The 27,537-nt window shown below is 54.3% G+C and overlaps 1 protein-coding gene across 1 annotated transcript; it reads right to left on the bottom strand.

The window, feature by feature from the left end:
• Positions 1 to 175: 175 nt before the first annotated feature.
• SPOCK2 (SPARC (osteonectin), cwcv and kazal like domains proteoglycan 2) lies at positions 176 to 27,537 on the bottom strand. Its single transcript, XM_053586222.1, has 10 exons — positions 26,457 to 27,537; positions 13,221 to 13,266; positions 12,877 to 12,991; positions 11,004 to 11,118; positions 8,973 to 9,087; positions 8,402 to 8,521; positions 7,677 to 7,895; positions 5,058 to 5,120; positions 3,966 to 4,103; positions 176 to 3,881 (listed from the first exon to the last, which is right to left on the bottom strand). The coding sequence occupies exons 1-10, from the start codon at positions 26,643 to 26,645 to the stop codon at positions 3,736 to 3,738; spliced, it is 1,266 nt and encodes a 421-aa protein (XP_053442197.1). The 5' UTR covers positions 26,646 to 27,537; the 3' UTR covers positions 176 to 3,735.

Raw genomic sequence — 27,537 nt, 5'->3', positions numbered from 1 at the left:
TGAAGTTGGTCCTCCCTGGAGAAATCAGCCCCTGCTCCCCCCTAGACCTCCCCAAGATCTGAAGATAAGGGAAAATGCTAACTCAGAGAGTCAGGACCATAGGATCTCTCTGAATGCTATTTTTGTACCAAAAAATAACACCAAAGAGAAGAAGAAGCAGACTATTGCCAGCAGGTGGTGTTTATAAAGTTTTTATTTTCCATTTTCTTAAAAATAACATTTGATTTCCTTTATGCATGAGTGGAGTGTACTTGTTTCCTTAGGCTGAGTAATAGGCAGATAAAGACAACATGAGGTGGGGTCCCCAAGTGGAGATGGGGGTTGGGGTGCGAGGGGGGAAAGGGGAGTGGGAGTGACCCGGGGGACGCTTGAGTGTCCATGGACGCACACACTGTCTAACACTTTTTCAATTTTTTAAAAAGACATCTAAAATTACTGAGAGATACAACTTCAGCACTTAAATCTACAGATGGAAATCCAAGCACTTGCACACAATTCTTAACTCTAAGCTCGTTATTGCACGTCACACAGTTTAAGTAGGCTTCAGGCTAGAAAGCAGTTTGCTCTGCTTGGAACTTCCTCAGGATGGCATCAGTCTCCTTTTGCACCCCCAGTGTCTCTTCCCTGGGGCTCCAGCCAGCCCACAGCCTTGAGATGACCCAGTGTCAAAGATCAGCCATCCCTTCTCCCCAAGGCCTGAGGGCTCAGGCTTTGGTGAAGCGAAGGCAGGACCCACAGGATGACACTGGAAGCACACAGAGCTCATGAGAGGCTGAGTGGGAGGCCTGTCCACTGAAACCTGGTGGGCTGCAGCGAGGTGTGTCCACCTTCACATGCAGTAGCCCATTGGAACCCCAAGGGCAGCCAAGATGGCCTGCCCCACTCTCATCCTCGGCCTCCTTCCTATGGTCCTCAGACCTCTGTCCCCATCACCCTTGGCCCCTCTCTGAGTGGTCTCTCAAGGCACATTTGTTTTCTCCATTCTCAACCCACCCAATCTTAGACATTTGTCTCTCCCAGCAGCCATGAGCCAAGGGGCCTGGGAGCCCAAGGGCAGCTCCAGAGCCAGGTGTCCTGGTAACATTTGGTGGAGGCCCTCTCAGAGCAACCTAAGCCCAGGGAGAGGTGCAGGAAGGAGCGAGGGCATGGGGGGCGGGGGAGGGAACGGAAGATGCTGGGTAGCAGACGGCTTGGTCACGGACAAGCACCCTAGGAGCTGAGGAAGGACCAACTAGTAACCTTGCTCCTGAGAAAACCTTAAACTTGTCTAATAAGAAGTGACTTGGAGGCCTTCAGCCCCACGGGGAACAGCTGCTTTTGTCTACCTTTGGGGGAACCCCAATCTCAGTGGGGAAAATAGCAATGTGGGGCTTCAGAGAGAGGCAAAGCTGGACCCCTGCAAGCCCCCTCCCCCACCCCCGAGGGGCTAGTTCAATGCCTTTTGCTTTCTTCCTAAAACATATTTACAAGGTCAGACAAACGTGCACAACCAGAAGACCCAGAGACAGAGAGAGAGCGCATGTCCCCCAGGAGAGGAGGGCGACCGTGAGAGGAGGGGTATGCCCCTTCCTTCCCCCAGCACCTCCCCCCCTCCACAGCATCCTTAACAGCCATTCTCAGGAGGACAGTTCCAGAAGCCCAGCTGGGGCAGAGGGAAGAGACAGACTCTGTGATCCTAGGGGGAGCAGGAAGTTTCAAGTCACTCCGAGTCAGAGGAGCAGCTTTGACTGCCGCAGAGAGCAGAGGGCTGATGTGGGACAGCATTTCCCTGAACTGAGCCAGGGGCCAGAGGGAAGAAGTGGGAGGCGGAGAAGGGACAGGAGGAAGAGGGGACTGGGGATCTGGAGCAATATCTCGGTGATCAGAACTGTGCTGCGGAATGGGAAGCGGTTTATAGGGCTAAGTGAAGTTTTGTTATTTTCCCTAAGAAGGACTTGGAAGGTGCTGCTCCCAGGGTGGAGTGCGGAGCGGACAGGGCAAGGCTCTTCTGAAACATCAACAGAGCTCTGAGGATGCTGGCAGAGGCTGGGAGAGCAGGGCAGGGAATCTTGCCTTGGAGCCTCACCCTTGCGTGCCCTTGACCACGCACCCCACGGGCCACCCAGGGAACCGGGCCCTGCTCACACTCCCAGGCCACCTGGTTAGCCCCCAAGTTCACACACATGCACACACATATGCACACGCACTGCACTCACCATGCACTGAAGGCTAGGTATCAGAGGCCCAAGTCTGGGTAAGGAATTCTTCACCAAAGTGTTAATTTGAATTTGCTTCAATAGGGAAGAATTGGACAGAATGGAGCAAACAACAACAAACCAAGAAAACCCAGGGACATCTCGTCTGGTTGGAAGAGCTCCCACCCGGTCAGGAGATGGGGTAACAGTGAAGTGTGGCCTTAGACCAGGCTGCGCCAGTCCTACGCCCTCTGACTTGTCACTATTCCCACACACTACAGAGCCTGGGGAAGCCCCTCCACAGGGATTGAGAGGAGTGGGGCTGGGAATGGCCTAAGGGAGCCTCTGGGGGAGATGGACAAAGATCTTGGTCTCATGAAGGCTGCAGCTTCCAGCTGCTGCTTCTTTACAGAGTCTCAGGGACAGGTCTTTCTATTGGTCTAGGAAGGACAGGAGTATTGAGTTAAGAGGTTGGGAAGAAGGTGGGCACACACACACCCCTTGCCAAAACCCCGGACCCTCAGCTGTTGCTCCTGGTCCTCGGGCTCCCTGGGGTGCAGAAGGCGATCCCAGCAAGAGAGATGGAGGCGGGAGCACCACCCCAAGGGCTGCCAGGAGGGAACTCACCTACAAAACCACCTACCCAATCTCCCCAAGAGAGCAGATCACAACCACACCTGGGACACAGAAAGGGGCCAGTTGATTCCAGGATCTGGCATTCAGGGCTGCCCATCACCGCTCTTAGAAGCTCCCCCTGGAAACTCCAACTGCAAACTCCTCTGCTGAGTGGACCCTCCTCCTCACCCCGCTTCCCCACCCACACCAATGGGAAGGACCTTGGATGACCAGTCCCCTCCCTGCCTCTCAGCTTCTGCCCCCAGCTCCTTCTTGGCCACGTTGAGTCACTCTGGCCTGGATTAGGAGAGTTTCTCCAATGCTTGGGGATCCAAGAAAGGAAGGGGCCTGGCTGTGGTTGTTTGTCCTGGCCTGTCTCATCTGAGGCTGGTGGAGGTGTCACGCCAAATCAGCCCAGTTTGAGGAGGACCTCCAGCCAGTAGACAGCTCCCTCCCTCTCCTCTGCCGTGGGGACAGGCTGTAGGCCAGAGCCTGACTCTCGAAGCAAGTGGGGAGGACAGCAGGGGTAAGGGAGACAGGGTTGGGGGGGTAGGGTAGAAATGGGATCCAGGGTGGCAGGGCTGGGTTGGGGGCATCTCAATCCATCAACCTGTCAATGTGTGTATGTGTGTGAATGTGTGTATTTAAAACCAACAACAAATGGGAAGAAAACAGCTACAAGGAGGCCGAAGGGGACTTTGGGTGACTCACTCTGCCAGGAGTAGTGTGGATCAAGGACACGTCTGTCAACGCATGCCACACGCGCACACACACGCTCATTCATCTCAGCTACACATGCCATACGCTTGCCATGCACACTCACACATCCGGTCCTCCCGGTTGGAGCCAGCGTCCTTCTGACTACGTTTTCCAGATCCATTCGCCAAGCTGCCTGCTTCTGCTCAGGTCCCTGCTGGCTGGCCCTGGCCTCGGCTCCGAGGGCCGTTTACCAGATGTAGCCTCCATCGTCTGCCTCGCCTGCCTCACCCTCCTCCTCCTCAGCCTCCTCGCCTCCTTCTTCCGGCTCCTTCTCCTCCTCATCCTCCCAGCCGACACCACTCCCAAAGTCCCCTGAGAAGCCCACGATGTCATCTGTGAGGGGAACAAGTCACTGGGTGGGTTGGAGCCCTGTCACACAGGCCCTCCCAGGCCCCCTGGCACAGCCCCTGCCCTTACCACAGTCGGGGCTTCCATGCACACGTGTGCCGGTCAGCTCCAGCCCCAGCTGGTCCACACACCAACAGTCACCGCTGCTCTGGTCACATTGCATCTTCCGGTAGTAGCCATCCTCGTCACAGCTCGGGATGAAGCCACCTGAGTGGGACAGGCCCGAGTGGATCAGAGAGGGGGTCTGGAGCGTGGGCTCCTCAGAGAGGCAGACTTGGAGCTTCAGGCATGAGCAGGAGGCCAGATGCCCCCAGAGCCCAGCCAGGCGCACACTGACCACCCAACAAGCCCAGCCACCCGGGGCTAGACACTGTCCACAGCTCCCTCCAGCTCTACTCACTGGAGATGAGGAAACCACTTCCTTAAACGACCTTCCCAGGCCCCTGAACTGGCCCCCATCTGCTCTTACTGTTCCTGGAGTTGGAGGTCCCTGTTTTCTATGACGGCCAGTCTCATGCTCAATGCCCTCGAACCTCGCACTGCTCCCCTGGCCTGGCTGCCCCTTGCCCAGGATGCCCAGCCTTCTCTCGGCCCTCTGGATCTGCCCTGCTCACTCTCTCCCTGCTGGGCCTGAACTGCTGCTCCTCTGTCCACAGATGCCTTCTGAGATGGGCTCTGCCCACTTGGTGGGGGAAGAGACCCACATAGAGAATTATAATACCAGGAGCCAAACCAGCCTGTGCTAAAGGTTTATGAGGCCTGTCCTGCCTTCAGCCCTGAGTTGGGCTAGGATTGTTGCTGCCTTTCCTGGGCTGTCACTCAAGTGTTTGGTGAGTACGTGAGTTATCTCCTGTGGGGTGCCCGCCCGTAAACTTTACTCATAGTCCTGCTGAAATGAACTGAATGTAACTGAATGGAAGGTTTTAGGATCCTTCTGTGTCCCAACCTCCAGCCCTGGCATGGATGGGCATAAAATGAGCACTTAAAACACGCTTACTGAGGGGCAGATGGCAGACCTTGCCACACCATGTGGATGAAACAGGAAGGGAGCTTTCCCCTCTGCACTCCCAGGCCAGGGCTTCCTCTGGCTCAGCATTTGCCTTAACGCCAGGGGCCAGAGCCCCTCTGGGTCCCTCCCCGGGGTGCCCAGCCCAGCTTCACCTGGCTTCTTTTTGGCAGCCTCCTGGATCTGGATGCGCTCCAGCTCAGCCAGGCAGGGGGGCTCTGTGGAGAGAAGCAGCCTCTGATGGGCTGTCCCATGGTGCTGGTGGGACACACAGAGCCCTTTCAGGCTTAGAACCCAGGCAGGGGCTCTGTAAGATGAAAGCGCCCAGGCTCTGATGCAGGGACCCCCATGGTGGCAGTCAGGCGCACTGATCCCTCTGAGACCCCAAAACAGGTGCTGGGGCTCTGCGGGGTATAGAAACTCAGTTTCTAATTAAAGAAACCCACCCCACAGCTATGGACGACCTGCTGTCCTCCAGAAGCCCAGGGCTCTCTGAGAGCGTTAGGACCCCTAAGGATGAGTAAACAGGATTAAGAAGAGGAGGTGGTGGCTCGGGCTCTGTAGCTCAGCGGCTAGGGCATGAGCCACATACACCAGAGCTGGCAGGTTCCAACCCAGCCCGGGCCTGCCAAACAACAATGACAACTACAACCAAACAATAGCTGGTTGGGACTACTACTTGGGAGGCTGATGCAAGAGAATTGCTTAAGACCAAGAGTTTGAGGTTGCTGCGAGCTGTGATGCCATGGCAGAGAGACATAGTGAGACTTTGTCTCAAAAAAAAAGAAGAAGGCAGCGCCTGTGGCTCAGTGAGTAGGGCGCCGGCCCCATATGCCGAGGGTGGCGGGTTCAAACCCAGCCCCGGCCACAGTGCAACAAAAAAATAGCTGGGCGCTGTGGCGGGCGCCTGTAGTCCCAGCTACTCGGGAGGCTGAGGCAAGAGAATCAGGTAAGCCCAAGAGTTAAAGGTTGCTGTGAGCTGTGTGATGCCACGGCACTCTACCCGAGGGCGGTACAGTGAGACTCTGTCTCTACAAAAAAAAAAAAAAGAAGAAGAAGAGGCGATGGAGTGAACACAGGCACCGCAGGTGAGAGCCCCCAGGAATGTTACACAGAACCACCTAACAACATTTCCATCAACAATGCATGTGTGACAATGTTCTCGTAAGATTATACGGTATTTTTATAGTACCTTTTCTGCGTTTAGATATTTACATGCACAAATTCCATTGTGTTACAGTTGCCTACAATACTCAGCACAGTAACACCCCTAGGTGTGCTAGGCTAGACCCCATAACCTGGGTATGCAGGAGGCTGCACCATCTAGGTCTGTGTAAGTACACTCCATGTCTGCAGTGACAAAATTGCCTAAGGAGACATTTCTCAGAATGTATCCTCATCTCAAGTGACACATGAGTGAAACTGGAAGCCAATCTCTAATTTGTCTGTGACCTTGGGAAGTCCCTGCCACTCCAGGCTGGAGTCCTGCCTGCCTGCTTGTAAGATGAGAATGGCTCCCAGGTTGCCCCCAAGAAGGCTATGGTGCAGATGACAGGACGTGCTGCTGCCGCCTGGAAAGTCAGGGTGCTGGGGCAATGCAGGTGGTGGAGGACTGGGCAGTTGGGGGCAGTGAAATCAATCACAATACCTCACCTTTGCAGAGGGATTTGTGAATTACATGGTGCTCTGCCCAGACTTTCTCAGTTCATCCTCACAACAGTCTCTGAGGTAGGTATTGTCATTTCCCAATTCAGATGATGAAATGGAACTTGAAAGACTGGAGGGCCAAACCAGCCGATGCTGGAGATCTAGCTAGAGCCTTGGCTACTGTATCACTTCCCCGACAGGACAAAGAAGCCAGCCTGAGCAGCAGAGCACCAGGGCCTATCCTGGTTCTGGCCAGGTCAGTGTACCTCTCCGGATCTGTTTCCCCATGGATGACATTTGTCATGTAGCCTAAATGATCTCTAAGCACATACTCAGCTCTGATTCCAGGTATACACGGCTAACAAATGCCACCATCTCTCTTAAGACTGATAACCTTGTAATCGCATATTTGAGGCACAGATTGTGAGGCACAGATTCCAGAAGTGGAATTACTAAGGAGCAAATGCATTTTTGGCTCTAAGACCCTCACTTGCACAGCTCCTTCTCTTCAAGGGGCCCTAGAAATTTTACATTTGTAATTTTTCACACTCTTTTTTTTGGTTGGGGGGGAGACAGAGTCTCACTCTACCACCCTGGTAGTGCTGTGGCATCATCATAGCTCACAGCAACCTCAAAATCTTGGGCTTGATTAATTCTCTTGCCTCAGATTCCTGAGTAGCTGGGACTATAGGTGCCCACCACTCTACCCAGCTAGTTTTTCTATTTTTAGTAGAGACCAGGTCTCATGCTTACTTAGGCTGGTCTCGAACTCCTGAGCTCAAGCAATACACTTGCCTTGGCCTCCCAGAGTGATAGGATTACAGGCATGAGTCATCCCACCTAGCCTTTCACATTCTTCCTTAAAGAAGGCCTCCAAAAGCCCGTGAGCTTCAGGACCCACAAAATCTGGACCTTCCTCGGAGCCTGCCGAGGAAGGTAAAAGCACTGGCTTCTCTGGGCTTAAGACATGGGTGAGGCCCTGAAAGAGTGCAGAAATGGGTGAACTGGAAACCTCTGGACCCAGAGAGGTGGCCAAGAGGGAGCCACTCTGACTCCCGAAGAGAGGACAGAGCTCAGGGCAGAGCCTGCAATGGAGGGATGGGGGCCGGGAAAGGGGCCACACTCACTCTCCCTCCAGAAGCAGAAACACCACTCAGCAGTGGAGACCCGGCCGTCCTTGTAGGTGTCACAGGAGTTGAAGAAGGGGCGGATGCAGACCTCGTACTTGTCCAGGTTGATGGCGGCTAGCTCTGCCTGGTCCAGGAAGAGGTCAGCACTGGTGTCCAGCTTGGAGAACATCCAGCCAATGGAGTCCTTGCAGCTGGCCCCCAGGCTCTTGTCCAGCCCTAGAAGAAGACCAGGATTCAGATAAGCCCCCTCCACCTGTCCCTCACCTCCCACCCCAGAACCCCTCCATCAACCCCAGCCCTCTGTTCAGCGTCAGGGCAGCTTGGAATCTAACTGTGGGGTTGAGAAACTCAAGAATGGCCAGAGGTCCTGTCCTCCACCCCACATAGGGGCCTCACCTAAACCACTCAATACTCAGTTTTGAAAGCCCTTCAGGGAAATTAATTCCTACTTTTCCTTAACTACCCATTTCAGGGATTAAGCCCTTTCCACCCAGGCTAAGAAGTTCTTCCTACCAGCTAACCCAGCACTTCCTACCAGCAGTGTCTCCTGCTCTTGTAGACACTGACCTACTTTTCTTCTGGGGTTAAAGCTCTTTTCAGGGCCTGGATTGTAGGGCCTGGGCTCTGACAGGAGGAAGCAAGAGTGGGCTGGGTAGAGCACATGTTGTCGGCCCCTTCCCTGTCCCCTCCCTCCTCCCAGACAGAGCACCCAGCTTCTGTACCACCAGCCAGGCTGGCCACGCTGCTAGCTGAGCCATTCTGCTTGGAGTTCTCGTGAAGGAGCTGGAACCAGTCCCGCAGCCGATCTCCCAGGTCAGCTAGGTCCTGACCCGTGCAGGTCTCTGCAGTCAGCAGAATAGAGAGGAGGGTTTGAGGATGAATGTAGAATGAAGCAGAAAACTTGACCTCTGCCTCAGATCCTGTCCTCCAAGCCGGGGGCTGGGAAGTGGGCAGGGATGTGGGCATGGGTGGAAATCAGGGGATCCTCACCCTCCTCTCTACCGAACCACATCCTCCTCCTCCTCATTCCTTCCTAGCAGCAAAAACACACAGCCTAAATTCCCTGTGGCAGAGTCCCTCCCTCTTCCACCTTCCAGACACCCCTGGGGCAAAGGAGGCTGAGGCTCTGTACAGGTTAACCAGGGCCCTTGCCCCATGGGTCCCTCAGGCCTTTCTATGTTTTTGCCACTTCTCCCTTTTGGCTCTGAAAACCTTTTACAATCCTAGAGCCCTAAAGGAGAAGCCCAGATGGCCCTGGCAATGTGGCCCCAGCCAGCCTGGCCCTGTCATTACCTGGTTTGCCATCAGTGGCGGAGGCGGCAGCCTGCTCTGTAGGGCAGGGACAGGGGCCCTGGCACTTCACCGTCAGTTGCTTGCTGCTCAGGCACGCCTGCTGCTCCAGCTTACACTGCACAAGAAGAAATGCCGGGCTGCAGGGGCTCCGGGTATCCTCATGCCTCCCATCTGCCCTCCCCGGTGGGGCACAGGAACACCCTGAAAGGGCCCTCCTAGTCCCCCTGCAGGTCAGAGTGCACAGTGTAAGAGGCCGGGGGCCCAGGAAGGGGGTCCCAGGTCACAGTCCCAGCCAACACAGCCCCCATAAATCCTGCTGCACCCAGCCTGCCCTGTAGAAACATTTGTTGTTCTCAGGGCACCCATCTGCCCACCTTCCTTCTTACCCCTGTCATCCTGCCTATCACCTGCTGCCAACTCTCCTGGCCTGTCCTCCTCCTCCCCGTGGTCCCTGTGTAACTGGCCATTGCCCTCCTTCAACAGTCTCCCACGTAGCCCGGGGGCTTTTCTCAGCTCTCCTGGTAGCAAACTGCCATAGTCTATTGACCATCTACCGACTCACGGCCTTCCCCAACAGCTGCTTCTGCCGTGGCAGTTCGCCAAGGCCAGTTCCTGAGAGCAGTCCATTCATTCCTTGCCCTTAAAGCCTGTTGCCCTAGTCGTATCTGTTTCTCCTCATGGGATGGCCGCTAAGGTGAAGCGGGTCATCACAGCCTTTTACATTATCTCACTGGGTCCTGACAGCTGGGTGGAAGGATTGTGTTTCTCGTGCTCAGCACAAACATCAGGCTGCAGAGAGGCCGGTGACTTGTCCAAGGCCAGGGGCTGGGGGGAAAGTCAGGTGTCCTGATGACTCTGCCTCCCTGCAGGACAGCGTGACAGCTTCCTCCCCAAACCTCACTTTGCCCCAGCTTGTGGGACATCGGCTCTTCTGCTCCTCCCTCTGCCAGCTTGTCCCAGCTCCTCCATGTCCCTCCCACCTATAAGTGCAACCTCTGGGCCTCTTGCTCATTTCTCTCTCCTCTCCCTCCCTACTACCTGGGTGACCTCATCTCATCAGCAACTTCAATAATCAGCCAGGACAGGGGACTCTTAAATCTGCACCTCACCCTAAGAGGGCTCCTGAGCCCTGGAATCCTAGCCGACCAGTCAGGGCCCTCCAATACCAAGCAGTTCCCAACTCCTTGTTGCTGGTAACATCCGTCATTAGGTCTTGCTAATGGTACTTTCTATGGCACTTCAAGGTTTATAAAATGCTTTCACAAATATTGTCTCATGGCTCAGTGCCTGTAGCTCAGCAGCTAGGGTGCCGGCCACATACCATGGGGCTGGCGGGTTCGAACCCGACCCAGGCCTGCCAAACAACAATGACAACTACAACCAAAAAATAGCCAGGCATTGTGGCAGGGTGTAGTCCCAGCTAGTTGAGAGGCTGAGACAAGAGAATCGTTTAAGCCCAAGAGTTTGTGATTGCTATGAGGGAGCCGTGACGCCACAGCACTCTACTGAGGGTGACAAAGTAAGACTCTGTCTCAAAAATATATTATTGTCTCGTGTAATCTTCACAAAAATCCTATAAGGTGAAAATAGGTTCTCCCTATCACAGTTTCTCCTCACCCCGCCTTCTCATGGAGAATTATTTCTTCCTGCTCCAGAACACCCATGATTGCTGGTCAAGACCATTGCCACCAGGTGGACGTCCTTCTTTCTTCACTGCCTATCAACTGGACACCAGAGCTCCTTCCTCCCACTGCTCTCAGTACTGTCACTCACTCTGACCTGCACCTAACCTGTCCACATGCTGCTTCCAGGCCCCATCCCTACCTGCACCTGCCTGAGGTCAGGGACAGGGTCTGGCTCCAACTCTCAGGTAGCCCCAGCCAGGGCTGCAAGTAGCCCTAGTGTGCTTGGCTGCTTTGACTGCATTGACCTTGCTGCCTGGCCCACATCCATCCTAGCACACCCTTGGGAGGCCCTGGCTAAATTGTCCTCCCTGTGCCCCTGCCCTACCCCCCAGGGATGGCTCCTCACCACCGAGCTGTAAGTGTGGCCATCAGAGCCGCAGACAGAGGCAAGCTGGGCCATATGACAGGGTTTGCAGATGGAATCTTTGTTTCCGTGGAGTTTCATTGTAGGTGGCTTAATCCTACAGGAGAGGGTGGGGGGGACATGAGGAAGAAGGTAAAGAGGAGGAAGGAAGATTCAGGAGACCCATTCCGACAAGAATGGTTCCATCCCCTCTCTGCACCTGCACCCCTCTCCCGGTCACCTCCAGCCAGGCCCTCCTCCAGCTCAGAAGGATGGAACCAACTTGGCAGGCACAGAACCCCCAGATTCCCCTATTCCAGGGGTTACTGAGTCCAGCATTGTTTTTAGGTAGCAGATCCAGGTCTGACTGTAAGAGGGTAAAGGGAGTCACACTTCACTTATAGAATGAGACCACATCAGAAATTATAGAGTTATGGCCCACAGGCCATGCATGTCTGGCCCACGGGGCCATATTTGGCCAATTAGCAATATATATATTTTTTCTTTTGCGGTTTTTGGCCGGGGCTGGGTTTGAACACGCCACCTTTGGCATATGGAGCCGGTGCCCTACTCCTTTGAGCCACAGGCAGTGCCATGAATATATTTTTTTAATTAAGTTGTTCACCAACATTTACAAAATGGGAGAGTTCACATAAAAACCTGGATTCCTGGGCGGCGCCTGTGATGCAGTGAGTAGGGTGCTGGCCCCATATACTGAGGGTGGTGAGTTCAAACCCAGCCCCGGCCAAACTGCAACAAAAATATAGCTGGGCGTTGTGGCAGGCACCTATAGTCCCAGCTACTCGGGAGGCTGAGGCAAGAGAATCACCTAAGCACAAGAGCTGGAGGTTGCTATGAGCTGTGACGCCATGGCACTCTACCAAGGGGGACAAAGAGAGACTCTGTCTAAAACAAACAAACAAAAAAACCCTGGATTCCTGGCCTTTCCTAGGAAAATGGAAGATGGTGGCAGTCCTAGAGCTACGTTCCCATGTAGCCATAACAGGCCAAGCCAATAAGCTCCTGGACCCCATCCACTGGCCTGTGCTCACCAGAGTGGCACGTCACAAGCTCTCACCATGCATTACATTACCTGCCAGGTCCCGGCAGGCACCGAAGATGGCAACCTTAAATCTAATCATCTTTGATTCAGGAGAAAGGAGAGGGAAACAGAACCTTTTCCAGGGGTCTTAGAGCCAGGAGGGATCTTGTCCTTGGACTAGAGCTAAGGCCTCCTCAAATGCCCCTCACTCCTCGCTCCTCCGCAAGCTACAAGCTCTCAGAAGATACAGCCTTAAGTATTTCACAAAGTCCCTACATGTCAGAGAAGGAAGGAACCTCAAATTATCCCGTCTAATCTATTTGTCTTAGAGATATTAGAAATAAGGACGTTAAGAGAACTTGCGACTTTCCCTGGATCCCACAGTGTTGGGCTGTGGCTTCCTCCTCACTTGTGTCTTGGATGACTCACTTTAGGGGCAGCCAGCTGCCATGTGGTAAGGACACTCAAGCATCCTTGTGGAGAGGACCACATGACTAGGAACTGAGGGCTCCCACCAGCAGCCTGGGAGTCAGCTTGGAAGAGGATCCTCCAGCCCCAGCCAATCCTTGAGATGATGCAGCAGCCCCAGCCAGTAACTTGACTGTAACCTCCTGATAGACCCTGAGCCAGAACCATCCAACAGGACCACTTCTGGATTCCCGACCCTTAGAAACTATGTGACATAATATATATTTGCTGTTTTAAGCACTAAGTTTTGGGGTAAATTATAGCAATAGATATATAATTCATAGGGGGAGGGTCAGTCAAGCCACATGACAGGGTTTTTTTTAAAAAACAACCCCTCCTGGGTTGCCATCTCCCCAAGCCCCTTACCTGTGCTCCAGCTTCTTGCGGCTGATGCACATGGCCCGCTGGTAGCCCTGGGCGATGCACACCTTGTGGCGGCTGCACTTCACCTTCTGGCAGGGGTCCTTGGTGGTGTCCAGGGCTACAGGAACACAGGCCCAGAACACAGGTCACCTGGGGGAACCCAGAAAGCCCCAGCCCTACTTCTGAGCTGGGAGGCCCCTCCCTCAAGCAGCCCTTGTTAACTGAAGCTCCTGAGCTGTCAGGTCCTGGCTGCTAAGCAGTCCCCAGGGCCAGGGTTAGGCCTTGTCCTCTGGTCTCCAGGCTTCATGGTGTCAGTCACCTTCCCTCACCTGGGAAGGGTGTCTTACCTTCATCTCCTTGCTGATTGTCCTCCCAGCTCTTGATGTAGTCATCCTAGAGGGGACAGAGAATGACAGAGGGCGAGGGAAGGGCTAAGATTCATACCCTAGAGGTGCCACTTTGCAGGGCCAGGGAGGGGCCAGGCCAGGCCACTGCAACTTGCTGCCATCCTGGTAGCTGCCTAGATAACCTCATCTACCCTGCCAGCTACCTCTCCCAAATCTCTATCCCCCTAAACCCATGCTCAGGATCCGTTCCAGCCTCTCCCACAAGTTCCTTATCCTCCCATGCCACGCTGGGTGCTGGCAGGGAAGGAAAAAGCAGGGCAAGGGTGTGGAGGGCCAGGCGGGAAGAGGGGGCGTGCCCTGCAGAGACGTCACACCCAGTGGGGCATAGCCAGTACTCACCTCCACCTCCTAGAGATCAGGAAACAGCAGCAGGCCACAGGAAATGGAGCAGAAGGAGAAAGTGAGAGAAGAGGGGACTTCAATGTGACACAGTCCACTGGGACCCCTTCCCTCATCTCATCATGCGGCTGTGGGTGGCAGGCCTTTAATTTAACCAGGTCCTCTGAACCCTCAGCTCTCCAGCTGGAGGCCAGAGAGCCTCAGGCAGCCCTTAAGATCAGCAGGGACCCGTGGATATGAATGCGCAAGGCACCTTCACCTCAGCCCAGTCCCGGCCCCACCACCCAGACAGGTGTCTGAAGGACCCATGCTTCATGGAAACAGTGACTCTTATGCCTGTGACATGGGTGCCCCCAAACAGTGTACTTTCTCCCTTCTGCCAAGTTCCCTTCCTCGGCAGTCCCCTCTCCAGACCCCTGGCCACCAGGCCCTCTTTTCCAGGCTATAAGGGGACGCTTTTTTCTCAAGGTCTGGCTCTTCGGCAGAACTCAGATGGTTCACAGATGAAGTGGAAGGCAGTACCACTGGTGATGGCTTCCTTGTCATTCTAGTCTGGCTTCAAACCTCAGAGTCAGAGGACCCTGAAGAGGCCCTACACGGTTACCTAGTCCAGCCCTCTCTGGGTCAGAAAGCCCAGAGATAGGAAATGACCTGCCTGACATAGGTCTCCCTATCCCAGAACCCAGGTCTCCTGACCCTCAGCACAGACCCCTCTTCTCACTATAATATACTGTATAATACACTGTCCCCAAGGCACAAGGGAGACCTTCTCACCCTGCTGTGCCAACAGGGGCCTGTGGACCTCAGACTGGTCCTAGGCAGACAGCCTCCCTCCTGACCTGCTCTCTGCCATAAAACCCCCAACTTGTCTGGCTTCCCCCCTTTCCCCTATGGAGCAGGGACAGTTGCTAAAAACCACCACACAGCTCCCAGGGCAGTCCTGGGGGGCCCTGCTGGGCAGGCAGGAAGAGGGCCCCTCAGGCTGGAGGCTGGCAATGCTGAGGGGCACTGTAGGGGGGCTCCAGGAGCTGTGGGTAGAGGAGCATAGGAGGCCACATGCAGCAGCCCCCCATACTGAGGATCAGAGAGGTGCCAGGGTGGGGGGCAGAGGTCTCATGGGGTGTGGGTGGGCAGGGGAAGAGGTCATGGGCTCTGGCACTGAGGGCACCCGTGTGCAAGCAGCACTGGGCACACAGGGGGTCACCCACAAAGGCTTTAAAAATCCAAAGGCTCTGGGCTTCTGAAGCCTCCCCTGGAAATTGGCACGGCACGTCTCAGAGCAGGAAGAGTGAGGGCCTCCGGACAAAGGCCAGAAGGGGGCCAGAGCAGAGCAGGCAGTTGGTGTCACTGCTGAGGGACGTGTGCTGTGGGCAGGCTCATACCTGAGAGTGTGCTCCTGCGGAAGTGTGTGCCTTTCAGCAGACCCACGGCATGCATGCACGCACACGGTCTGCGTTATATAGCACGTGTGTGCACAGGTGCTTGTGTATGTACGCATGCCCTCACTTATGCACACGTGTATGCGGAATACAAGGACACTTCAAGGCAGTTCACCCAATGCCAGATGGTTTTTATCCAGAATGAAGTGACAAAATCCACTCTGAGAGCAACCTCCAGTTTTCACACTCAGGCACCGAGGCCTCCCTCAGGGTGAGGGCAGCAAGAGTGGCGGTCGGAAGGAGGAGGGCAGGAAAGCTGAAGATGTCTCCATGTGGCTCTGCCCTGTCCCTGTAGCTCCTGCTTTCACAAGTGTCTCTGTCTTTCTTCTGGTGTGTCTCTCCCTCCTCCGGCTCTCTCACTTAGCCTCTCTCCCACCACTTGTCTCTGACCACACCTGACCCCCACATACATGTCCAAGCAGCCAAGTGTCCCTCAGGCCGTGGGCCCAGGGGCAGCAGAGGAGGCTACAGGAGGGGTTTCCTGGGTCCACCTCAGTGCCTGGTTCGAGCTCCCACCCAGTTCCACAGGGCTTGATGTGAATCCTCCTGAGACCCCTGAACAAGCTTTTCAGGAGGCTGCAGGTGCAGGCACCATTTCCCTTGTCTGCTAGGCCAAAGGATGCCAGCTCAGATCAGTCCTTCAGCACCACAGACGGGAAATGGAGGCTGGCAGAGGCCTAGTGGCTGAGGGAGGGTTACAAAGTTTGGGGCAAATGGCCTCCATTAAGTTGAGGGTCTTTCCATTGCTCCCGTCACTCCCCGGGACAGGGTGGGGATGGAGCAATGAAGAAGAGGACAGGGAATATGGCTGGGTTTGGGGAGGCAGATGTGAGTCACTTGCCCTCAACCAATAAGATCTGTGTGCCCCACAACCCACCCACTCAGAACCGGAGTAGGGAACCTGCCCCCTATTCTGGGCTCTTCTGGTCCCTAGCACTGGCTGAGGGCCTGCTCACTGCCACACTTTGGCCCGATCCTGCCACCTTCACTCCAGCTAGGCTGCGAGCAGCGTCTCTGGGACTCGGAACAGAGTGGGTTCTCAAAAGTCAAGACCAAGCATTTCTGAACAGAATTTCCAAGGAAAGTGGGGATTGGGGAGGGAATGCTAAGAAAAGGGCTTTCCAGTATCTCAAGAATGGAGGAAAAAGTATCCAATATACTCAGCCCTACTATGAAACTAATTTATGGCTTTCATATGAAAGCTATAATCCAGTTATAACCTAAGAATATGGGGAAGGGAGAGAGGGAGGGGGGCGGAGGGAGGGTGATTGGTGGGATTACACCTGAAGTGCATCTTACAAGGGTATATGTGAAACTTAGTAAATGTAGAATATAAATCTTTTAACACAATAACTAAGAAAATGCCAGGAAGGCTATGTTAACCAGTGTGATGAAAATGTGTCAAATGGTCTATATAAAACCAGTGTATGGTGCCCCATGATCGCATTAATGTACACAGTTATGATTTAAAAAAAAAAAAAGAAAGAAAGAAAGAAAAAAGAAAAGGGCTTCCCCAGCAGCTTTGCCCATCTCCCCAACCCCAAGTAAGGGTTAGGCTCCCGTTTCTGGCTCAGCCCTTTGTGCAACACTCCATTCTGGCTACAGCTCTTTGCCTCCACTGTGGATGTCCTGTGCTGGGTAGGGTGGTGAGAGGCCTCAGCAGTTCTAGATTCCAGGTTCTCACTTCCAGGAGAGTGGAGCAGCCAGCGAGAGAGAAGGATGAGGAGGGGAGGGCTGGGGGTCCCACAGATTCCCATGCTTCCCTTAACCAGTGCACCTCGGGCAAGTGCCCTGCCCTCCAAGAGCTCAGCACCATCTCTTGATTGAAGGTGATGGTGCCTGTGAGGGACCTGGAGTCCAGGAAGCACTCAACAAATCAGAGCTGCTCCAACAAAAGAGACCGTGAACTGTGGGCCGAGGAAACGCAGGAGAGAGACACCACACAAGGAGTCCCAAGAAAGTGGAGAAAGAGAGAGACCATCATGGGGACAGCAGAGCCCAACAGGGGTGTGAGAATCGCCCCTCAGTGGTTCTGGGGGTGAGTGACAAGGAAGTCCTGTGCGTAGCTTGGGCATGGCCATTCTGGGGGCAAAGCCCAGGGACACACAAAGGGGTCCCTGGGGTTGGGTGTGGGCTGGCACCATCTATAACCCAAAAAAGAGGTGCCTGTTGGCAAGTGTGAATAATGCTTTTCAAAGTGTGTGTGATGTCTATTTACAGCACCCAAATGGGCTCATTAGCCATTGTGAGAAATAATCTGATAAGGGCAGCAGGGTCTTCCTAGGAAGTGGAAGGCCTGGTTCCACACTGGCTCTGCTGCCAACCTCATTTGAAATGGGGATTTAGAAGACCCCATCGCTAGTGCCCTGGAGGGAGAGCCAGACTGGAGGGGAGATGGGTACAGGCTGAGATCCAGAGTTCTAGGCTAAAGGAAGAACACATATATTTAACCTGTTAGCACAACCAGCTCTAATCACAGAGCAGAGCAGAGCAGAGCAGAGCAGACGGGAAAGAAAAACTTCTAGAATTTACAAATGCACCATGGCTTGTATTGAATGATGCCTTAAATGAAGTACACTCTCCAAGTATTTTTATGGGTCTGTCTTCCTTGTACCCTGACAATCCTGTGAAGTAGGCAGAGCCAATAGGATCAATACCCCCCAAAATGAGAAAACTGGCCAGACACAATGGCTCGCACCTTACTAATAGCAAGGTGGGAGGATCACTTGGGTTCTGGATCAACCTGGGCAACACAGCAAGAACCTGTCTCCACAGAAATATTTTAAAATTAGCCAGGCATTGTGGTGTGCACTTGCAGTCCCAGCTACTGGGCAGGCTGAGGCAGGAGGATCGCTTGAGCCCAGGAGATTGAGGCTACAGTGAGCTATGATTGCACCACTGCACTCCAAGCTGGGTGACAGAGCAAAACCCTATCTCAAAATAAAATAAAATAAAATAAAGAGGTTAACAACATCTTTACAGTAATTACCATGTGGAAAGCATTATGCTAAGCACTTTACATTCATTGGCATGTTTCCTCTTCACAACAACTCTAAAAGAACATTACTATTATTATTTCATTGCTCAGATGATAAAATTGAGGCTCGGAGTGGTTAAGTGACACGCAGGATCACATAGCAATTGCACAGCGTTAGAGTATTGGCATCCAGAACTGATTCCAGAACCTATATGCCTAACCAGGAATCCAAAAATACCAGCTGATAAAGAAAGTCCCAGGCCAGGGTGAAACCGGGAGGCCCAAGCTCAGCCTGCAGGTGGCTTCTCCCACCACACCAGCTCCACTTTAACACCTAGGCAAGGAGTTCTTCAGCCAAGAGATGAGGGACTGGTAGTGGATGTGGAAGACACCCAGGGGGCCACCAGGCACTTTCCAGAAATCCCTTCACACGCCCCTGGTTCAGCTGGTTTGGAGCTAACCCATCTCCAGCTTTGATCTCTGCGGCTCAGCTCGGTTGCCATGGAGACAGGGCCCACTGCGCCAAGCTGGGGGAGATGATGAGTGCGCAGGCCTAGCCGGGCTTAGGGGGCACATGCTGGGTGTTTCCAAGTGCTGTTTACTTCCTGTCATTTTAATTAGCACCCAAATCACCCGCTCACTTCACAGCTTGAATTAACCCAATCTTTCCCAGCTTCTCCATCTGGTAGGAAAGACGGGACACAGCAGTGAATCAGCCAAGGAACAGCAGCCCTCCAAGCCATGATTTATTGAGGTAAAAACCCACCAGACTCTGCTTCCTTGGTTAAAATAAGGATGACCTCCCTCCCTTCCTCTCTGAGCCACAGAGGGGCTCAGTGCCATAATGTCTGCGAGAATGCTTTGCAAACTGTGAAACACTTTCAAAAGACACAGAACAGGGCCACTGAGACCTGAGTTCTCAGGCATACACCTGGGAGCTTGGGGCAGGGTGGGCAAGAGGTCCCTCTGGGTCCTGCCGTCACAAGGAGCCTCAAATGTAGACTTCTGATGTTGTCTCTAAATGAGGGTATAGGGCCAGACATGCAGCAACGGGATTGAAAGTTCATCATAAGACTAAATAAACCACAACTTCTGTAACCCTGTTACGGCATTTCTTCATTTTTTAATAGATCAAGAATCTCTAAAAATGGAAGTGGGCCAGGCCTTGCTCAACTCTGAGAAGCCTTGAACCTGGCATTATTTTGGGCTCATTCCTCAGGCAAGGGAGCCTGTGACGAGCCTGGCCCATAGAGAAGGCCCAGGAGTTCGGGGCAGCCTGGCATCTGGGGCCTCTCCATGCCCTCCCTGGGAACAATCACAGAAGCACAGAGAGAGGGATCCAGAAAAGAGCGAGGGGGGCTGACCGGGGGCCACTTGAGGACTGACACCCCAGTACGGGTGCCAGGGAGAAGGCATCTTGGGGAGGCAGTGCCCATAGGGGCGGGGCTGGCACTAAGTGCTTGCTCCTCTCAGAAGGGCCCTGTGTTAGGCCTGGATAAACACAAAGAGGCAGAAGCGGAGGGATCCCACCTCCCACCTCCTCTCCCCTTGAAGGAATTTCCGTGGAGGGCAAAAATGTGCTTATCTTCACTCCTGCATGCCAGGCGCTCAGGTATGCCCTGGCCAACACCCACCAGGTGCCCAGGGCCTGACCTCTCTGCTACCCCACTGGCACCTTGGTTTCTGCTCCAGGTGGTGGCCCCAGTGGCTCACAAAGGAAAGAGAACAGGAGGAATGTGCAAGGGGGCCTGGGACTCTGTTCTGCTGAGCTGCCTCAGGGCCTCAGTTTCCCTTCTGGAACATGCGGTTGGGAGGTCAGGATTTAAATTCCAGGGATATCTGAGGAAGACCCCAGAGACAAGACCTGAGGAAACACAGGCTTGGGGCAGAGGAAGAACACTGAGCCATGAGAGGAGATGGTGCCCCAGGTGCCTGCCCTTCTCAGGGCCTGTTTCTTTACCTGTAAAGTGTGGGGGTTCAGTGGTCAGTGCTTCGGGCCTCCATGGTTCTGCATTCTTGCCTCCTCCAAATTGAGAACTCAGGGATGAGTGGAAAGGAGCCTAAATTATTTTAGACTCTGCACTCCCCCTGACCTGGGCCAGGGAACACAGAGTCAGGGAAGGAGCCAGAAGTTTGCATCTAGGCAGAGGTAAGACACGGGCCAGGCCTGGCTTGTCTTTCTCGGGGAGGCGAGCAGGAGAGATGCCCTGCCTTAGGGAAGCTATTCTTCACCCAGGAGAGCCCTGTGCTTACCTACCCACATGTCTGAGGGGTGGCTGGCCTGCTATGCAGCCATCCTAAAGAGAGGGAGGAGAGAGAGCCCCTCCTCTTCCCCAGAGAGAGGAGGAGGCTGGCTGCAGCCAGACACAGGCTCCCTAGCACAAAGGGCTGAAGGACAGGGAGACCAGAGGACAATCTTCCTTCACATTGTCATTCACTCCCTTATCCCACAAGCAAATCAGTGGAATTCAGGGAGCTCAATTTGTTTGTCCCAACCTTTGGGCTTCAGAGAGAGGAAGTGACTCCCCCAACTAACCTGCACAGTCAGACCAGGGCTCCAGCCCCTCATTACCTTCAGCTGCCTGGCCCTTTAGTGCTGCTATTGAGAGAGCATCCTGTCCGGCATCATGTCCCACAGTACCTACATCGATACTGAGTAGCTACTGTGTGCATGAACACCTGTGCCATGCTGGGGGGGATGGCGGAAAGGTGTACAAGGCAGTCTATTCCCAGACCCGGTCCTCAAGGGCTTAGGTAGGAGGAATGTGATGAGCACACATTACAAATACCAGCAGGACTCTTAGATACAAGCCCATAGCGTAAGTGATGCCACGAGGCAGCCCCCAGTGTGTGCCACATGAGTTTATGGCTAACAAATGCTGCAGCAAACCCAAGGCAGGAGTTAGACCTGCCACTGAATGCTGGCCAAGCCCTTGGGGGGTCAGAGGCTGGCATGCCTCAAGAACCACACTAGGCCCACATCTGCTCACCAACACTGGACACAGTGGTGTCCAAACTCTGTATCCAGGCCTTGGTATGAGTATCCAGTTTCCTCCAGTCCACAGCCCTAAGAAGACACATGTTACCCCTGCAAGGAAATACGCAGAGACAGCGTTATGAACTATGTCTGTGTCCTCTCAAAATTCATGTGTTGAACTCTAACCCTCAAGGGGATGGTATAATATTAGGAGGAAAGGCCTTTGGGAGGTTTAAATGAGACCAACAGGGTGGTGCTCCCATGATGGGATCAGTGTCCTTTGTGAGAGAAGGAGGCTAGGGCTCACTTCCTCTGCCACGTATGAATACAAGAAAACATCTGTCTGCGAGCCAGGAAGAGGACCCTCACCAGGCACAGACTGTGCCACCACGCTGATCTTGGACTTCCTGGCCTCCAGAACTGTGACAAATAGATATCTGTTATTTAATCTGGCCCATTTGTGCCACCTTGTTGCAGCAACCCAAATGGACTATGGTACACAGTCTGTACTTTGCTGCCTGGTCTTGCCCCACAATGCCACTAGGCCCCACCTCTCAGGTTTTTCATTCTCTAGCTTATCCAACCCTACCCTGATCTGGTCATAGGGACTTCCTTGGGAAGAAAAAGAAAATCTCTTCCTTAAACCCAAAGACTTGCTGCTTAGTCTACAGCAGTGGTGGGGTGGGATAGATAAGTTAGATCTGTGGTGACGGGTTCTTGTGCCATCTTCCAGAATCACAGAATGCTAAAGGCTTTGTAGATTATTTTGTTTAGCCTGCCTTTAAACTAATGGAGAAATCAAGGCCCAGAAAGGTGAAGTGGTTGCCCAAGGTCACACAGCTAGTTCTGACTTCCCACTAGGAATATGAGCAAAGTATGCTCCCTGGGCCCTTGGGGCTCCAGGCAGGACAGCTCTGCTAGGCCTCCAGGTAGCTTTCTGATCTTCTGAAGAATGGGGGTTGGGGGATTGGCTTTCCATCCTCTTCAGAATGCTGGGAGACTGGAGGATCATATGACAGGCTCTCCAGCCAAAGAGGGCTCTTCTCTCCCTCTCTTCCCAGGCTTGGAGTCCCGCTAGTGTTCGAGAGTCCCTGACTAAGCTGACACCACTCCAGTGGAGAGGAGTTAGAAACCTGGGTGGAGGAGGAAGCCAGGGAAGGAAACCATTCTGACCCACTTTTGGGTTCTTCGCATACACCCACACTTATCCACAAGCGTTGGTGCAGCTCATCCCCACACTTGCATTGTTTAGGTGTGTGGGGTAGGAAGTAGGGAGGGTGGTAATAAGGGAGCCCCTTCGTGGCTAATACTTGCTACTTGCCTACTTGGTGTTCATAAAAACATGAGAATCATTTGTACCCAGCAGGTAATAATATCCCTTGACCAGACCCCAGGTCCCTGGCAAATAGGGGAGCTCAGATCTGAAGTGAACAAGTGAGTGAATGAACATACGGTAATATCTCTCTCATGGAGATTGAAGCATGAGGTCCAGAAATGATAAAATGACTTAATTCTGGTGATTTTTCTATTGGGGAGGGTTATTACCTGAAATGGATGCCCTCCAGCCCTATAATAAGGTACCTTCATGTGAATGCATTCATTTCATTAAGATTTTATGATGTACCCAGCATCCCACGGCTGGTCAGTGGCCCAGAACCTGAACCCAGGCCAGAGCTGTCCTGGCACACTGTATTTCTTGGTGGAGACTTGCCTTTGGAGTGTTGCTAGGCCCAGACAGCGATGACGGTGGTGGGAGTCAGCCAGAGACACTGGGCACTTTGGCCTACCTTCCTAGGAGGTGCCACTCTTGCCCAGGCATCCTTGGAGGCCATAGGATGTAGCCAGGGGAGACTTTGCTCTGGACGGTAGACCCTTCCTTCCCACTTTCACTAAGAGTTAGGCTTAGAGCTCCCTGAAAAGCAAAGTTGAGTTAGATGATCTTGATTCAAATCCCAGCTCTGCTACTTACAAGCTAATTGACCCTCGGGTGAGTTACTTAACTTCTCTGTGCTTCAGTTTCTTCAAGCATAAAATAATAGACTATAAAGTAGTAGTAACTATCTCACAGGTCATTAAGGGGCACAGGAGACAATGCGTACAAAGTGCTCACTGCAGGGACTGGCAGATGTGTGTGCTCACAGCAATCAGTGACTCAGTGTACATTAAGTGTGTGCCTCCTGCGTGCCAAGCACTGTGCTAGACACTCACAATTAAAATTTAATGGAAGTGGAGTACAAAGCAGAGAAGAGCCAAGCAGAAAGAGAACAGTCAGTTCTTCCCAGCCAAGCTCTTCAGAACCTGCCCTGAAGAACGCTGCGTAATGGGCCTGTCTCCTCTCAAGTGTCCATCTCCGTGAAAGGCCCCGGGATGCTTTCTTCCAAAGACCTGCCGTAAATTCCACCCAGTTTTGCAGGAAGTGAATTCAGAGACAGGAGCATCAGGAGATTGGGGCTCTGAAAAGCTCAGAACTGCTCGGGGCAGGACACAGCTAGATCTGTGAGCCAGGGAGCCAGGCTGATCCCACAACCTCCCCTCTTCTCTGACATGAATTCCCTTCTTTCTGGCAGCAGAGCACTAGGCATTAGGAAGATCTCCCAGGCACAGGATGTGAGAGCCCCGGGTCCACTGAAGGGGAGGATTACTCAACTGGTAAATCCTGCCTTCCCTATAATCCTGGTGCTCAGAGAAAGAATGCTAAGCTGAACCCCCTCTTAGCAGCTCTGAACAATCCAAATTGGAACAACTCTCCAAGCTTCCTTCCTTTTCACTCTCCTGACCCCTTGGACGTGATTCCCTGACTTCCCTGCTCAGTTCTGTCAACACCATTTAATGAGACATTTCCCTGACCCACACTATCAACTCCTTCAATTCCATTCCCTGAGAATATCCCACCCCTCCTGCTTGCTTCTCTTCTTCCAAGGCAGTCTGGGAGCCCTGTGCCATTTTGTGATTGATTACAAATTACGTCCTGGCTCAACCTGGCCACCCCTTAGGAATTCAAAAGAAATTCCTATCTCTCTTTCGAGGAGCCAAGGATCTTATGTTCAAAAGAGCTGTGGAAATGTATATAAAGCCCGTTGCTATTATGCCCAGTTGGAGAGCCTTCAGACCTTAGGGTGGGAAGTAGGGCCTTTACTGGCAGAGGAGGGACCAGCTGTGTCTAGTGCTGGCAGGGTCCCTTCCTATAGTCTGTGCACTGCACAACTCCAGGGGGCACCGTTCAAATTGTGGCACCTCCACAGTTACGCACTGCAGTGGCTCTGAGCTAGCAGCCTCTTTCCTGCCTCTCTGCAGAAGATGCCAACAGATCCCCAGGGCCAGACCCTCCTGCCCAGCCTCCTTTGTCCTACTTCTCTCCCTCACGCTGTCTTCCTGCAGCCAGGGCCATGTTAAATAGGGATTTAGGGGAAATCTGCCCTACAAAACGTGAGGCCTGCCCTAAAGCTTTCCATGAATCTTACAGGGGGGAGTCCTGAAGAAATTCAAACTAGTGCCTTTCTTTTGATGAGTATGGGAGGAAGGAGGAAGTGGTTGGCACCAGTACAGGGAGACAGGTGGGCAGCTCTGTGCCATGGGGTCAAGCAGTAAGTCATTTATTCTCACCCACAGAGTTGGCTGTTGGAAGCAGGTGGAAGAAGGGAGGTGGGGAAGAATCTTTTATTTTTAAACCTTTACTGTTCTGATTAAGCATTTCTTTTCCTTCTGACCTTCACCATTTTGGCAGATCAAACAGCCAGCGAGTCTGAGGGAGGCCTGGACCCGTGACACATGGATTCCGGATGGGCCAGCCTGCTGCCGCCCCCTCGCTGCTCTGGCGGGGCCGCTGCCCAGGCAGCGGCAGGAGACTGCAGTTAATCTGCGCTGGGCCTGCAGGTGCCTCGGGAAGGCCTTGCTGGGGTCCAGGCTCCCTCGGCTGGACCAGCTGTGGGTGGGGCAAAGACGGACACGACAGCCCACTGAGGGGCCCAAATCGCTCAGCCTGGGGACTGCCACCTGGCTGCCTGTGGTTCCTCCTTCCTTCTGTGAATTACAACCCGCCAGTTTGACTTTGGAGAGACAGTCACTTGTCTCGCGATAACAAAAACATCCCTATTTCTGCCTCTTCCCATCACTTGGCTGCATATCATATGAAGCATGTGTGTTTTAAACAAATTTCTAAGGAACTTGTGGATGCACGCGGTTGAAGAGAAAATGAGACAGGTCACGGGGTGGCCTGTGTTGTCCAGATGGGTTGGGTGAGAGAATCCGGGGATTGAGGAGTAAAAGCTGGGGTCGCCGAAGACGCTTTCTGGGTGGGGGGGGGTGTGTCGGACTGTCAGCTAGCACCACCAGGTCGCTGGGACCAGCTGGCGACCATCTCGGCGCATCCAGGCCCATCCCCCACCTCGACCCCCACGGTTCTCAGGGTCCAGCCACGCCCTCCGCCCGCCCTCCTTCACCCCTACTCCCCACCCCCGGCCGGGAGGAAGGAGCTGGCCCTGCCGGGAGCGCCGCCTCCGATTTCCCCTCCGATCTACAGGTGCCGGTAAACAAAGTGCTGCAGCGAAGCCGGCTCGTCCGCAGCCGCCGCCCCGCCCCCCACTCCGCAAAGTTCGGCCCAAGGTTAAGCCCTAGTTCCGGCGGGTGTCCGCCCGGGGCCCCCAGACCCAGCTTCTGGCCTCTCCTCTCTGCTTCTCAAGCCCACTGGCCGGGAGTCTTTCCTCCGGTTCCGAGCCGCTCCCCTCGCTCTGGGCTGGGCTCCCCGGCTGAAATATTGGTTCAAGAAAAACCAGCCTCGGTTCGTGCGCACGCCCCTCTGTATGGGGGGACCCGGGATCTGGCTCTAGCGGGTGGCCTGGGGCATTTTCACCGCCACCACCCGAGCCGCATTACCAATACTATCTCGCCTTCCGCTCTCTCGCCTGAGGGTTACTGGGACCCCCAACTCAAAGCCCCCACCCCTGTTCCCTTCGTTTCCCCTTCCCCCCAAGCCCAAGGTGGGCACAGAGGGCACCGGCGCGAGGCGATGCTACCTTCCTCGCCGGCCCCGCCCAGACCTGCCGTTCTGCAGTGCCCCATATGTGGAGCCTGCAGCATCCACCCGGCTGGGCTCGCCAACAGTAGGGGAGCAAGTCAGGGCCGGCCGCCGCAGGGCCCCGTGCTCCCCGCCCCGCAGCCGCACCGCTTCTCCGCGCTCTGCCCGCAGCGGAGACCCTACGGCGGGCGCCCCTGGAGCGTCTCCTCGCCCGGGACTCTGTCCGGGCAGGTGTGGGGCTGAGGGTCCCGAGGCCGCCGGGAAGGGCGCCGGGCTGTGACTCTCGATGTTGTTTACTCTCCCTGCAATTAGCGAGCTGGGCTATGGGAGCCGCTGGCTGCGACAGGCAGCGGCCGCTCCCCGCAGACCCCGAAGCTCCCTCCCCAGGCCCGCGCCCTGGCCCTCTGCCCTCGCGGCCCTGCGCACTCACGTCTCGGAAGCGGTTCCAGTGCTTGATCTTGCCGCTGTACTGAGAGATGGACGACAGCCATTGCTCGTCCTCCATGAAATTGCCGGGGGTCTCGCCCTCCTTGTGCCCTTTGGCGTCGCCTTCGGCCAGGGCGGCTGCGGCGAGGAGCAGCAGCGGCAGCGCCAGCCGTCCGCAGCCCGGGGCGCTCATCGTGGTCTGGACTGGACCCGGGGGTCTTGACTTCTGCAATATTTTAATGTCCTTCCTGCCACCCTGCTGTTGGCGAAGCAAACGCTGCTGTCTTCCTCAGCCCTCCTCCTGCGGTGTCTCCGGTGACTGACAGATAGTGGGTCGCGCCTGAAATGTGACCTGGTTAGGAGATGCACTTGTCTGAAAAAGCCCAGCGCTGGACGCGGAGAGGGAGAGAGAATCAGAGAGGCTGCGCCAGCAGGGGCTGTGTCTGTAACTGTAGCATCAGCATCACGTTTGACATCATCATACCTGGTTTAAAAAAAAAAAAAAAGGGAGGGGGTAGATTTCAAAGCGGAGCGCTTGATCAGAGCGCCAAACGCCAGCCAGCCGCAGCGCAGCCCAGCCCAGCCCAGCAGGCAGGGAGTTGCAGGGCAAGGAATGAGAATCCTGAGATGTCCCCAGCCCCTCCAAGGGTGGAAAGCAAGAAGGGTCTCCCCAGGGAAGATAGGATTGGGGAGAAGACACGAAACTCTCCGGTTACAAAGCCTGGCTCAGGTGTCTAAAAGGGAATTTGGCCACTCTTTTTCTCCCCTTGCCTCCCACCCAGAGGGGCCTGCGGCCGCCGCAGCCCTGGCAGCTGGCTTCCTGCGAGTTATGACTCTAGGTAATGGGTGGCTTCGTTAAGACAAAAGCCACATAACAACTGGCTGCCTCAGAACTATTGCTCCCCTGCTGAATGCGCCTTTCTCAAGCAAGGCCTGGGCACTGAATGGCTGGTGGAACAGAGGCAGATGTCCCCCTCCTCAAGCAGCCGTTTAGGAGCTGTCACCCCTTTTGTTAGCTCTTTCTGGGGCAACCCTAAAAGGCAAATGCCTGATCATTTCATCTGGCTTGAGGCCACAAACTTGGA

Source organism: Nycticebus coucang, chromosome 3 (genome assembly GCF_027406575.1).
Source record: "Nycticebus coucang isolate mNycCou1 chromosome 3, mNycCou1.pri, whole genome shotgun sequence".
In the NCBI taxonomy this organism is placed as follows: Eukaryota; Metazoa; Chordata; class Mammalia; order Primates; family Lorisidae; genus Nycticebus; species Nycticebus coucang.
Note: the sequence above shows the minus strand (reverse complement) of the source record. Positions and strands in the feature narration are given on the sequence as shown.